Source organism: Ahaetulla prasina, chromosome 2, assembly GCF_028640845.1.
Source record: "Ahaetulla prasina isolate Xishuangbanna chromosome 2, ASM2864084v1, whole genome shotgun sequence".
NCBI classification, from domain to species: Eukaryota; Metazoa; Chordata; class Lepidosauria; order Squamata; family Colubridae; genus Ahaetulla; species Ahaetulla prasina.
In genome coordinates, this window is record NC_080540.1 from 96,227,377 (window position 1) to 96,242,637 (window position 15,261).

Consider the following 15,261-nt stretch of genomic DNA (forward strand, 5'->3'; position numbering starts at 1 on the left):
GCCATGGCCACCCAGTCACATTACCACCACTACCACCAAGCCATGCCCACAGAATTAGTAGTAACAAATTTTACATTTCACCCCTGCTTAGGATTTATATTGACTGTTTCCCTGTGACTATCATTAAGTGTTGTACCTTATGACGAATGTATCTTTTCTTTTATGTACAGCAAGAGCATATGCACCAAGACAAATTCCTTGTGTGTCCAATCACACTTGGCCAATAAAGAATTCTATTCTATTCTTGGGCAAATTTTCATTTTGATTTTTGGAGAACAGCAATTTCCTTCTCGTTACTCCCCCACAAACTGTTGTAGTTTAGTGTTTTTCTTATGTGGACTCATGAAAACTGACATCAAACATGGCCTGCAAATCCTTTGCTGTTACCATGGATCTGTGACTTCCAGGAGTTCTGTATTCTCTTGAATGATTTCTTGGATAATTACTAGGAAGAGGTAGCAACATTTTCTCCAGTTGTACATCATCTGCTAACTAGATTTTAATTGGAGGCCAAAATCTTTGGCTATGGTTTTGTGGCCTAGTCCACTGGGCCCCAGGCTCAGGAACCTAGCAGCTCTTTTTCCGAGTCTGCAGCAACACCTGACTGAGGCATGATTCATTTTCATAAATCTGTGCTATGTGGAGCAAACTCTAATGTTAACAATAATCACAGTTGCATTTATTATTAAGAAAGGGCTCCTTGAACTCACACCGGTGATTGGAATTTCTGACATGACTTAGCCTCTTAAGAGAGCTAATTTTCCTAGGGTTTTTTCAAAAGGAGGGGGGAAAGTTGACTCAGTATGTATAATAAAGACATGACAGACTGCACTGTCTGGAGTGTTATTTAAACAGAATCTATAAATGGGTACAACTTAGATCAGGGATCTCCAACCTTGGCAATGTTAAGACTTGTGGACTTCAACTCTCAGAATTCCCCAGCCAGCTGAATTCTGGGACTTCAAGTCCACAAGTCTTAAAAGTTGTCAAGGTTAGAGACCCCTGACTTAGATAAAGCCCTGATCACATTATAGGTATAGTACAAATAAGGATTCACATTTTTTTCTCCCACCTCTATATCCCATATAAATTCTGGCTTCCTGAATGCTATGTGGAAACCTTTTGGAGAGTTAACGGAAGATGAATGGAGGGATTTTTTTTCCAGAAGGAATGAGATTATGCAACTAAATGTATCCCACACTGAACGGAGAACTGTTTAGAGAAATGTGTTTTGATAAAAATGAGTTCCTGCTATCTAATGTGGCTAATCAATAATCATTTTTGTCTGAAAAAACTGCTCAGAAAAAGGGGTAACAAGCAATACTGAAATGAACTTTTATGAGAATGTTTTCTAACCCAATTTTTATGTTTCAGTTCAAATTCCCTTTTTCTATATATTCCACCTTATTCTAGAATCAAGTTCATGTAGATGAAGAACTTATTATTCTATGTGCTCCCATGTGCATGTCATATTCCTGCAGCCATGTTCCCAGCCTACACCTCTAGTTGGGACTACCTAGCAAAGGGGTGTCAAACTCACATCATCAGTGGTATCATGTGATGTATCGGGACTTCCCCCTCATCTTCGCTAAACTGGGCTTGGCCACTGTGTGATGCATCTAGCCCATGGGCCAGGAGTTTGACAGTCCTGACCTAGAAGCTTTCATTTTCAAATGAGGTAGTCTGGTGCAGTGGTTAAGGTGCTGGTGTAGAAGCCAAGAGACTGTGAATCCTAGGTCTTCTTTACGGATGAATGCTGGAAGGGTAATTTCGGCCTTTCAGCCCAACCCACCTCACAGGACTGTTGTGGGAAAAACAGAAGGCAGAGCAATTAGGCATGTTCATTGCCTTGAGTTATATCCAGAAAAGGCAGGTTAAAAATCTAGTAATTGTTCTAGGTACAGCTAAAATATACCAGTAAAATTCCAGAAAAGCACAAACAGCTGTTTTATATTAGAATATTGGTAAATTGGGTATGAGCAATGGATTTTTTAAAAAACAATTATTCTCTGCTGGGGTGTGAAAAATACTGGTTTCTGGCTTTTTAAGAGAAGCAAACAAAAATTACAGCAATTTTCTAAAGCCTTTCTCTACCATCCAAGTTCTTACGATAAAATTACTCCTAAGTGGCTGCTCTCTTCAGACAGAGATACAATGCTGCTATGTTGGGCTTAATTTGAAATGGAGAAAGGTACAAGGCCTCACAACGTATTTCCAAAAGCAACGGGATAGATGTTTCCCCTTTGACTATTCTGCATCAAATCTGCTATGAGAGTTTGCAGTAGAAATCCTGCAAACTTCCAAACTGCTGCAAAATGGTTAAGTAGATACATTCCCCAATGATTTTGATGCAACATAATTCCTTATGGAGATCCTGCTGGATACAGATGCTTCTAGTATATTTTAAGTTATTTATATCTAAGGGATCATTAACTCCTAGATTTGCTGAATGTTCTGAGTGTTTTGCTTGACTTTTTACAGATATGAAACTAATGCCAACCCTGAGAATTTAGCAAACTATTAAAAGGATTTGGATCTATGCAATTCATTCTTAAAGCATATTCATTTGGTGTTTCTCTTTCATTTAGCAGACACAAGCCTTAAATGACCTACTATGCCTGTTAATAAGGTTGTTATAGTAACATGTAGTCTGATATCAGTACATGACTACTATTTATATAAATGTAATATGACCTTAACCACAACAAAGAATCACATGTGCACAGCAGTCAAGGAAAATGAATTAGCTCTTTGAACAAATAGCTGTAATGATCCAACAGAAAGGAAGGCTTGCACTTTTAAGTCTTGCCAATGTTTAAAGCAGAGTGGGCAGTTTTCCTGTGGCCAAGGGATTAATGTTTGTGGGTCTGGGTTTGAGGTAAGTGCTGGGTATTCTTTGGATTTCAACTGCAAAATGGTTATTTAAGGGAGACTATTGTGGCTTTCCATATGTTTCCTGCTTTAAAATGGGAAAAACTTATTTGTCAAGCAATCATATTTAAAAGGCCTTCTAGAGCCCTGAAACTCACACAGATTTTCTTCAGTGATCAGATTCACAGAATTACCAAGAATCGCTTCTCAGCCTTTTGGCTAATATCACATATAGAATTACCAAGTAAGGGTAGAATAGCAACAGAGAAGACTTGTACAGTCAAGGCACAGGTACAAATTATTTGAAAAACCAAGATGACAAAGTTTTGGGACTATAATGTCCATAATTCATTGCTACTAAATATACTGCTCCGGCACTTTAGTGCCAAGTCCCTAGTGGGCAGTAATTTGTTTATCCACGTTCAGAGCTGTTTGTACTTTATTTAGTGGCACTGGGCAAGCTTTGGCAAAAATGTTCATTTTGGAGAGCAACCTTGGTACAATTTCCAAGTCAGATGTAAGGTCTCTTGTCTGCCATTCAGGACTAGTAAAAAATGGCTGTGCAGCATGCTCCTTAAAAAAAAAGCATATAAAAATTAATCAACTTTAAAATCTGTGTCAAAAATAGAATAGTGACAAAAATGTCTTGCACTGAGGTTATGTATTTCAGCTTTACATGAAATATTTTATATATAAAACTCTAGTGATTTGTCCAATTTAAAAATCTAAAGAATTCAAAAATAAGGCATTCAATATTTTGAAAAAAGTACAGATTTACAAAATATGTATATTCTGTCATGAAAACTTCACACCAACATTATACACTTTGAAAAAAATACAAACAGGATATATTACAAATTTATGTAGCAATAACTTAGGTCATAACATGCAATAAAAAGTACATTAATCAAAGTACACAAGCTTTTAAAATTTTGAAACTGAAGAGCATTTGCAAATGCATCTGTACGCAAGTCAAACGTGGCACTTGAGTTCTGGTAGCATTTCCTATCGCAAGTTAAATTGTACATGATGATTATGGGGTGTCTGTTAATGAAAGTCATTTCTTATGAATCATTCCAACTTTGTTCAACAATAGCTGAAACTCGTTTTTCATATTCACGTTTGTTCTCTTGATAAAGCTGTGCAGCCTGACTGTTGGCAGGACTATTAGGATTAGGTTCATCAAGCAGTGACTGAAGGTAGAGGAAGCCAAAAACATGAAAAACAGTATTAATTAGCATTAAAAGGATAATGACAAAATAAATATAGAACAATGCAACATTGGACAGTAATTATAGCTAGACTGATGTTATAGATACTTTATATAGTGTTAAAGTTCGACAAAACAATCTTTTTTGACAAATGTAGTCATAAACAAACTAGCTCAGTCAAATAATGTAACTTACACCTGAAGATAAACAGCTAGCGTTTCTATAACAAGTCTGAAGAAAGTGTTCGTTATTATTTTTAAAATTACCTGAATTGAAGTTAAAATAGATGAGACATCGTATGTTGGACTCCAACGATTTTGAAGGATATCTAAACATATGCTTCCATCTGCATACACTAAAATAGAAGATATTAGAATTATGTAATTTGTTTCAGATCATTAATTTCCAGTTTACTACAAACACAGAATAATTTGGATTCAATGATCATCTAAAAAAGGTAATGCACTTTCTGATTCCTCTTAAAAGTAATTTAAAAATGTTTGTAATTTTTTTAGTGTTACATCCAAACTAGGTTTGCTAGCTTTCTTTTTGCTAACTAGGAAAAAATCATAGGCAATCATGGCTTCTGATTTTGATGGGAAAAATAAAGAATGTAATCTCAAGAGAGTCAGTCCCCGATTTAACTGTTTTCAGAGGAACTAAGTGCTTCAACACCATGCAGAAAGTTTAAATTATTTTGATATCTTATTAAGGCAAGTCAATAATATATTCCTTCCAAGGTTCAATATTTTAGTATCATTTTAATTGAACAGTCCAGAAATCTCTGCAATGAAGTTCATAGACTTATTGTCAAACAATAAATATCTGAAAATGTATGACATATTTCAAAGAAGAGACGCCTAATTTTTTCATAAGCAGGACTAGCTTTAAGTGTAGCTCATATAAACCAGTCATTATACTTAGTTAACATAACTTATTTAATTACAATATTATTATTCACACAGGAAGAAAGCCTATATTTTATAAAGATATGGACCCAAATAAAATTTATTTTCCAAATTTTGGATTTCTGCAATGATTAGTAATTTAATATATGAGACTCAGGACCCATGGATTTCTAAAATTAAATCAAAGGAAAGTTGTGGTTTAATATAGATTAAGGTTTATTTTTATTTATAGTAACAGAATGGGAGATAGTATTTACTGTAATCTAATGCATCTTCTTACAACAGGAAAATATCTGACACACCTATAATTCCTTTATGATTCCATACAAAATAGGAAGTTTTAATTTCTCTCCCAGTGGAAACATACTCCTTTAAAGAGTCTAAAGGTTTAGTTTCTTTCTGCATCTTCTTGTCTGATTATTTTAAAACATTTTTATATCACAATGTATTATATTAAATTTCACAGCAGTGTATAGTAATAAGGATAATAGTAATTTATTACACATCACTTTGGAATTAATACATTGTAAAGTACCTTTTAAAAAAGCTTAGCTAAGGCAACAAAGGAAAAATATCTAATGTTTAAGTCTTGTCCTTGGTATTTTGGCAAATGACTGAATTACTGCTTCCAGTTAACTCCCTACAGTGACTTCAAGAAAAGAAGAATGAATCTGAAGAATTGTTAATAACCTCTAAGAGAGACAAGAATTTATCATCTTAATTTTGTGATTATTCTTTTGACCGAAATGATTAATATTGTATTCATTTTATAAATTATCACCGGCAGATTGCAAAGAATTTCTGGGCTAACCAGTTGCCAGAAGCCTATCTTCAACATACAGAAATAGAACATTGCTGAATATATGATTACATTGAAGGTTTTATTATTCCATCTTCCGATAAAACTTACCATTGGGATGAAACATCTTCGATAAAAATCTAACCGTTGGCGGTTTATTTGGGTATTCTTCTGAAAATTCTATTATAAGTTTAAAGGTTCCTGTGTAAAAAAAAGTAAGCAATAAGGAAGTGTGGCAGGGCTTAGGAAATAAAAAAATATACATATATGCATTTTTTTTAAAAGTAGAAGAACAGCTGTATATAATACATCCCTATGTCACTTTAGTCAAATAGCTTAAAACATGGTCACAGTAAATCGATTGAAAATTAACCTAATTTTTCATTTTTGCAAAAACAGCCTACCATTGTAAAAACAAGAGTTATATTAAACATTTGTTTTTATTCCAAATATTAATAAAACACTGAAATAACATCAGCTTCCTCTAGCAATCCATCTAAAAGATTATGGACAAGACCTAAAAGTTAGTTAAAAGATAGTTAAAAGTTAACTATCAACTATTTTAAGGGAAACACTGCAGATTACTATGGTAGGGATATTACTATAGCTGAAGAAATCAAACACAAAAGTCATGAATAACTGGTATGCCTAACCAGTTCAGAAGAAAAAAAATGTAAACACCTCATTTGTAATAGGTATTAACTGTTCTGCTAAACTAAATGTTAGGACTTTTTTACGTATTATGCATCCCCTGTACTAAAAAAAACCCTGCTTTGCATTAGAAAATTCAAGATCTTCTGTGCTTCTCTCCCTCCTCCTCACACATGCAAACACAGAAAATATAGATACAAATAACCAACACCTGAATTTCCTAGTCCTCCAAGGTAAACAGACAGGAAATACAACTAGATGAAATAATTCTACTTTTATTGTAAGGCTAAACTAACAGAATCTTGTTAAGTCTAAGGATACAAACTTCCTGCTGCCACATTTAGCAGCCTAATCAATGAGGGCTGATCCTTCCTAAGTTTCTTTCTCTGATGGTTAAGCCACTGGGGCTCCTGTCTCAATTTTCTCATTCTTTCCCTGGCAGCATCTCTTCCCCCCTTGTTCCCCAAGGTCATCCATGCATTCCATTACACATAAAGTACTCTTTTCTTTAAAAAAAAATAAACAATTACAATTAAAAAGGTAAAAACGAAAAAAGGTTTAAATAGATAAGAAATAAAACTAGAAAATGCAGTAGAAAAAATGATCTCTTCTTCCCATATCTCTTTAAAACAAATCCTTAAAACTGTGCAGTCCTAGTCAGCAAAAGTCCATTAAGGGTTATCAGAGTTAACAGAATATTTTAGCTTTGGTCAAATAAATCTACTTTATATTTTTTTAATTCAGGAGTGCACAATTCGTGACCCATGGGCTGAATACGTCACGTGCTGGCCCCGTCCCCACCCGGTTTGGCAAAGGAGAAAACGTCCCGATACGTCACGTGACGCTGCGAGTTTGGCACCCTTGCTTTAATTTCTAACAAACTTGATTTTTTTTTTAATAATTCAAAACAACAGCATTTTCCTGCAGGACCAATTCTTTCAAAATCTTATTTCAAACCTATAATAGCTGGACCCTTAATCCATTTGTAACTTTTCAAAATGTTTATTCCAAAAAGGGGTATTTTTTTGTCTTTAAACTTGTATTTAAAATTTCTTTTGCTAAGAATTGAAGGAAAAACACCTGGTGTTATAAAATAAACGTGTCAGTCTAAATTTTCGAATAGTTAAGAAGCAATTTCCCAAAGTGATTAAGAAATGAGGTTTCACAAAACTTATGTCCATATAGGCTACAATAGAGCTGTAAGCTTAGTTGAAATTCCTTAACTCTCAGCTATTCAACTTATAAATCGACCACAAAATTATCAGTTCCTGCAGTGCAAATGGGTGATCTCATAACCTCTCCTTTTTCTGTACTTTGCTGGCCAGAATTCACCATCTGGCTGTAAATCTCCACAATGCCATCCCTGCACCTTCACACACATCTAGTTCACCATGAATCCTCACTAGAAGCCACTCACATGGTATTCTTTTCAACACAAATTTATTGGGGGGTGTGTGTGCTTCATATACATATAGATGCACAGAAACAAATATACTTTTGTATAGAATGAATAAAAATATTTGCAATGTGAATTCTTCCTCAGTGTAAAACATAGTAGGGATTCATTCTTTCTTCCATTCTTTGAGACAAAGGGATTTCAAAATGTATTAACTAAGAGTTTCTGGAGTGCAATCCCCAGTATATCCACAGATGTAAATATCACTGAGTTCCAAAGAACTCTTTCATTATTGTTGAAATAATGTCAGAAATATATTAATTTAGAGTTTATCTCACAACAATTTGAATTTCCACTTTTGGAATTTTACTTGTAATCCAAAAATAATCCTTCAAAGAAAACTGATCAGTTTGTGGACAGTTTTGGAAGGCATTACTATATTCAATACAGTTGCTATAAAAAGGTAATTGGATCTATATGCTATGGCAGAACAGGAAGCATGTCATCTGTAGGATGTTGAACTCCCCCACTTAAAAAACAAAACAAAACAAAACAGCTGCATATGGAAAGCCCAAGCAACTTGGCTTGTGAATAGCCATTTACCTTTTTGAGGGAGCTGAGTAAGAATGGTTTCCAGAAAGGGACAATTCACAATATTATTCTGCTCCTTTCAATTACAACAGAAGCCAGTGCCAAATAAATCTGATCCAAAAACTTTTGTGAATTTATTAGACTAATAATACATCCATTCCCATCTTCTAGTATAAATACAGAATATTAACATAAAAGAGTTTCAACCATTAAACTGAAACTTCATTGCCTATATTTTGCTACTTAAAAGTACATTCTCATCAATTTATAAGTCTCTCACATAAATATCTATCCTTCAACATGTTTTGAGTTATAAACAAGCATATTTCTAACTGTATTAAAGCTGTAAAGGCTTCAACTGAAAAGAATTGCAGAATGTGCATATAGCATCTGTTGGCGAGTCTTTAAAGCAGGACTGATCCTGGAAACAGATGCATCTGCGTTAATGAGTCAGTGACAGCTTTTCAGAACGAAATCTGAAGCATTGCACAACGTTAAAAATATTTCTTCAAGACATAACATTTAAAACTGAGGAGAGGGTGGATATACTGTATGTCTGTCACTGTCATAATAGTCTCATATTTTACTGTGGTTGTTTGTATCAAGGTAATGTAATATACTGGGACGTTTGCATTTTCAAGTGTCCATAGATGAATTAGGACAATGTATTACTGACAAAACTGGAAATCTGTATGAAAGATAAAGTGGTCCTTCAACCCAGGTGCTTACTGAATACACTAAACAATTAGAATATAAAAGCGGTCTAATGTTTTGATATGTTGTCTTTTGAGTCATTTTTCTCAAAATCCAATGACCTCAGATTTGGTAAGGTCTTAAGAGAGCCTCTCCAGGGGAGAATTAAAGAATGGCTTTAGTAGTGTATAGAAATTTGACCATGCTAAAGAGAGAGGATCCCCCCCCCCAAATATAGGGAAACAATGCTTATCTTTTAAGATTCCAATGTGGGTGAATTCATTTTTAGAATTATCAAGTCTGGGATTATAATTAATTGCATTTATTGCAAACCATAGATTTGAGTACTTCTTTAAAAAAAATCTAACTTACTGCAGATTTTGAGTTTATTCATTTATTTACCAGCTTATTTATCCTACCCACATCTAGAGATCTCTTGCTGGTTCACATTCAGATGACAAAAAATAGATATAAGGGGTGGGAAAAAAATCCATATTGTGGTTCTTAAATCTACAAATGTTTCCTGCAGAATTGTTTAACTGTTCAAAAGATATTTTAGCTTCTTTTGTTGTATATGGCAAATAGATTGCTGTATTTAACTTCCAATTAATATTATTTGCCAATAGATGTTTTCTCAATTGTTTTTTTGTTGTTGTTATCACTGAGCAGCAAATGAATACTTGCTATATAGTCAGTTACTGTTTCTTACATATTATTTTTCAGAATCTGCTTCAGGTATCAAATACCAGGAAATACTATATAGGCTCATGAAACTAAAACTAAAAAAGATGAAATTTAAAGAAACATACCATCTTCAAAGGGAGTACCTTCAGGCCTGAAAAGAAAAACAAGATCTATAGTGATTAAATCTTGCACTTATTTATACCTGCACTATAAATGACAAAAATAAAACTCTCATTTATAACTAATCTGCTGCAATTAGGTATCCTATAAATATATAGAATATATAACTGAAATAAATGTAATTTTCTAGTACCTCAGGTCATCTATTTTCCCGAGTCCTACTTACATTTATAATTTGAGATGAAACAAGTATCAAATGGGATTTCCTTACAAATGTTCAAAATTATGAGACATGCATAGCCTTGCTATAACATTTTTTTTATTTTGAAAACTTTGGAAAGACTTTTATGTTGGGTAGTCTTATTTAGTATTTATATCATGTTCAGAGAATTACCTAATATATATTTTCTTTACAACTGAATGCTTTACTTACCCAAAAATTACTGCATTCCATTGCATTATATTGTTTTCAGATGGTGCACCACTGACCCCAACAGGTGGATCTTCTTGTAATCTTCCAATAAACAAAATATAATAAACAAAAATATAAAATCTGATTGTGCAAACACTAATTATGCAGCTTGAAAATAATCAGAATCATATTATTCTAATACTTCACTACTTAACTCTCAGAAAAACTATTGACCTGCTAAGAAAAATATAAAATATAGAAGCATTCTCTCCAATTTAAAAGATAATGGTCAGAATCTTACTATAAGCAGAATTTTATAGAAAAGATGAATCCAATTCTGGGAGATAATTGATATTACAGATAGTTCTTTAAACCACAATTGAGCCAGGAATCTTCAGTTGTTGAGAGCAGCTGTCATTAAGCAAGACATCATGTGACCATTTCACTCAAACACAACAATCCTGGCTGTCTCACTTGTGGTTGTTAAATGATCATGCAGGTCATTAAGTGAAGCACAGGGCTCACCAATGCAGAAAACTGCCACAGGGCCACGAGGTCCAAGGTTTCTCTCAACAGCCCACTAGACTTGGGAGGCTTCAACCAGTTGCAGTAACTGCAATTGCAATAGCACAGGTAAATTGCTCCACTTACCTTTGCATTTTTCTGCAGCTGTTCACTGGCATGCCCAGCCAATATGGGTCAGAGACTTCCTTTATTCTAGTGGACATTTTGAAAAAATCATATGATTTGGGGAAGGAGTTCTTTCGAGCTTTCTGAATGATCATGAGAATGGCACTTGTTTGCAGAATCATTTGGGTGGCCTTTAAAGGAAGACCACACCTCACATCAACTGCATATGCCTGTCAGCAGCTGCAGAAAAACTAAAGGTAACTGAAGCAATTTACATTCACTGCTGGCCCTGTAACTGGTTGAGGCTTCCTGAACATGATGGAGTAGGGAGCAGATCCAGGTGTTCAAGGCTGCAGCAGTTTTGCAGGTGCTGATGGGCCAGATGGGCAGCTGAGATGGGGGGAAAGAGGCAGACAGATGGGGAGTTGGTTGCAAAGCCTCTGCAGTCAGTTGTAAGGATCAGTGGACTGCCAAGTGCCCAAATTTTCATCACATGAGCGCAGGAATGCTACAACAGTCTAAACTTTAGGTGCAGGTTCTAAGTTACTTTGTTCAGTAGTCATATTTTCAAATGGCCACTGAATGAAGAGTCATTAAGTGAGGACTATCTGTACTTTTCCATATAGTTATCTCCATGTATTGGGTATTGATTGTATCTCTCCAAGAAGGGGACATTAAGTTTATCTCTCTGAAGCACCAATAAATTAGTACAGATTGGAAACGTGTAAGTCTTGTTTGTATCCAAACAATGCCAATTTATTTTGGTGGGTGGAACAGCCTGATTCTGATGTATTGTTTCATTCCATTCAATCCAATAACCTCTATGAGGTATCCCAACTCTCCAAAATACTCATATATTTTGTGTATCATATCCATGAAATATCTTAATTTTTTTACATTATTCAATCACTAAAACTGAATTATCAACAGGCCATCTTTTACAGGAAAGTTAAACAGCAGAAAGTTCCACCATGTGACAAACATGTCCTCTATAATTTTACTGTATGAAACTTTCCTTATACTTGACAAACAATTCAGTTATTATAATATGCAAATGTCTTTACTGCAGCATTAATTATACTGCATTATTCTCATTTATTTACACTTAAGAATTCACAACCTTTTCTACAGGTTACAGAGTTGTATCTAAAATAAAACGGTAGTCATACACTTTTGTTTCTTGGAAAGAAATTGCAAAATAATAATAATAAGCATGTAATAAGCAAGTAATAATAAGCATGAGGAAATTAATAACATGATCCTGTTAATCTATACTTCTTTGCCCTTTAAAACTACTCTGAACTTTATACAGCTGATTTTCAGGCATGCTCAGTTCAATCCATTTAATGTCAACAACACAGGCTACCCAAAGCCTTAGGTGGATAGCAGAAGAATGCGACCCTGTGCTACAAGACAGCAAGTTTGCACACTAATGTCACACCAAATTATTAATTGCCATGTGCACTTCAGAGATAACTTTGATTAAAGCTTCATTAACACCATGCTGTGAAAAGCCTTTCACTCTTTAAATTTTGTATTCTAAATGGGGATTTCATATGTGAACGCTGTCATCTGAAGGTCGCAGAATACATAAATGCTATTTACTACGTCCAGTTTAAATTCATAAACTTTCTCCCATTAATAACAGCATTCTGAGACTAGTACACAAGCATTCTGACAAGAAATCACTTCCAGGGCCACTATACCAACCTAGCTATCTTAGAAGGCACTGTGGAATAAATGAATTCCATTTTGAGATACCTATTTGGCTTTCTTATTTATCTTTGCTAGATACCACAAATGAAGCATATTTTGCGCTGTTTCTACAAGTGCTAGATCCAAATGGTTATCTAATGACTGAAGTGCAATTTAAATCCTAACCAAATATTGGGGTAGAACTGCTCTACATATATGCAAATATATGCTATAGCATCCATTCTGAAACATCTACACTAAAAAAGTCACTTTTTTTTCTTTTGCCATTCCCTCCTATACTAATCTCAGTCAAAATGAACATTGGATTCCCTATAGCTGTACTGATTTTCTAGTTAACATTGCATGGGACCAGCTGTAATTTTAATATAGTGATATACACATTATCCAAATGTTCGGTTTACGAGCTGTTGTTTAATTAGGATTTTAGGCTTTATTGGTGAACTTTATTAGCTATGCCAGGAAAGACATTTTGGACAGTTTTCTTAACAGCTTGCTTGAGAAAAGGGAATGGCCATATTTCTGCCAACTAGCAATAACAAGCTCAGATGCCTCCAGATGTCACTAAAAGCCAAGAGGCAAAGAAGACAGAAGGAAGCAACCTAAGCAAACACGGAAGTACAAGCTCCCCCTTCCATAAAAAAAATTAAATAGCTTCCTTGTGTTAAGAGTTAGTATACAGTACCTGGAATGTTTATTGTATTTGCTTCAGCACAACTGGCTTTTTCACAAGTATTTTATCAAAAAAGTATTTTCAGAACGATTCAGAGAAAAAAAAACACAAATCACAAGCTCACAGACTATTTTTCTTCCATCCACATTTTCTATTTCTTCCTTTCAGATTATAGAATTCATTAGCCAGCCTTTCCCAGATTTTACATGCCTGAAACAAAAGCCATTCTCTTCGTATATGTGTTAAAGAACAAAGTGAAGTAAATTCCAGATATACCAAAACGACTGGTTAAGAGATTAAAAGATTCAACACACTAACGAAAAAAGAGGATCCTACTTTTGACTTCAGGGTTTCCTCGCTGGAGATTCAGCCATGCTGGCTTTTATTTTATTATTTTTAATCAATTGTGCAGTATTGGCAAAATGTTTTGTAATCGGTGAAGGGAAAGCGTATCAAGTAAACACTTGAAAGCCAAAGACGTAGTTCACACAATCTATGGCCCATCCACCAAGTACCTAATGGATAAATGTTTGTTTGTATATATCTATATCTATATATATCTATCTCAAATTTGCGGCTTCATGCAAACGCTTCATATCATCTTGTCTGAGGTTTAGAAAGAAAAAGAAACATGCTTCGATTCCCCAGGTAGCTCAGTACTTGGCAGCAAATCAGTAGCTTTTTAAAGCAAGACTTTCTGGCCACCATTTCCAAGAAATAGTTAAAAAGAAAACCTGGCACTTGCTTTCTCTGTCTCTTGACTACAGGCGGCCCAGTCAGCTGTACTACGTGGTCAACTCAGTCCATTTTAATCCGGCTCGCTTTATTTACAAAATAGGCATCAGACCCAAGGCTTTCACCGTCTCTAATGGGAGGTTCTTTGGGTTGGGAGGATTATTAAAAAATAACAACAACCACCCACATGCATCCAATAATCCGATCGTTTAAATCTCTTGTTTCTCAAATAATCCTCCTTTCTTTTTAGCATCCTCATTGTTTTTCTTCCCTAACGCGGGACGGCTAAGAAAGAGAGTGGAAATAGTTTCTTACAAAGGAGGGAAATACTTTGCCTCCCAGTTTTTGAGCAGAAAATAATCCAGGTTTCTTCTTTCGTTTCTTCTTATTCTTTACGAAGGCCCGTACTCGTCGCCGCCCGGAAGGGCAAAGAGTAGCTAAGTTCCAGCCGAGGGACCCCCCCAAGAAAGAAAGATATATATATATATCCCTTTCCCCCCTAGAAAAGGGGACCCGGCGGGGGGGGGTGTTCAATCCCAGCTCAAGCACTAAAGAAAAGGTTCCTAGCCTTGGAAAGAGCGATCCGGAGAGACATAGGGAGCATTTACCTCTTGAAATCCCTCATGAGCCTCCGCCTGGCTGGAGTGGACATGATCTTCTCGCCCCGATGATCGAAGACTCCCGGTCGCCCCCTCCCCAAAAAAGCCTCAGCACTGCTCCTTAGCGCAGCTGCCTCTCTCTCCTCGCGCTGCTTCACAAACAACTCTGCAATGGCGTCTCCCTCCGCCGGTGGGAGGAGGGAAAGAAGCCACCCTTCGCGACTCTACCACTCGGCCCGCTTGCGGAGGAGACCTAGAACGCCTTAGGAACGTACCACCGCGCCGGGGTGGAAAAGGGGGAGTAACCTTTTCTCCGAGAGCCCGCGGGTAGCTTTTGCTCCGCTTTTTAAGCCTGAGAGGCGCGGGTTTGGGCGCGCGGGCGGCGTTTTGCAAATTTCACTTCTGGCTTTTGATTTCAAGATCCAGTCTATTATTCACGTTTCTATATATTAAGCACAGTTCCCTCATCGTTAAGTTGTGGCGGTGTGGTATAAGCCTTATGAAGAATCTGATTATAAACAAGTCTCACCGTGCTTTAAGAGTTAATTTATTATCGCGTGAAAAATTGGTCGGTT

The 15,261-nt window shown here is 35.6% G+C and overlaps 1 protein-coding gene across 1 annotated transcript; it reads right to left on the bottom strand.

Annotated features, from left to right (window-relative positions):
• Positions 1–3,624: 3,624 nt before the first annotated feature.
• UBE2B (ubiquitin conjugating enzyme E2 B) lies at positions 3,625–14,884 on the bottom strand. Its single transcript, XM_058171356.1, has 6 exons — positions 14,696–14,884; positions 10,358–10,438; positions 9,930–9,955; positions 5,901–5,990; positions 4,349–4,437; positions 3,625–4,064 (listed from the first exon to the last, which is right to left on the bottom strand). The coding sequence occupies exons 1-6, from the start codon at positions 14,737–14,739 to the stop codon at positions 3,936–3,938; spliced, it is 459 nt and encodes a 152-aa protein (XP_058027339.1). The 5' UTR covers positions 14,740–14,884; the 3' UTR covers positions 3,625–3,935.
• Between the last annotated feature and the right edge of the window lie 377 nt (positions 14,885–15,261).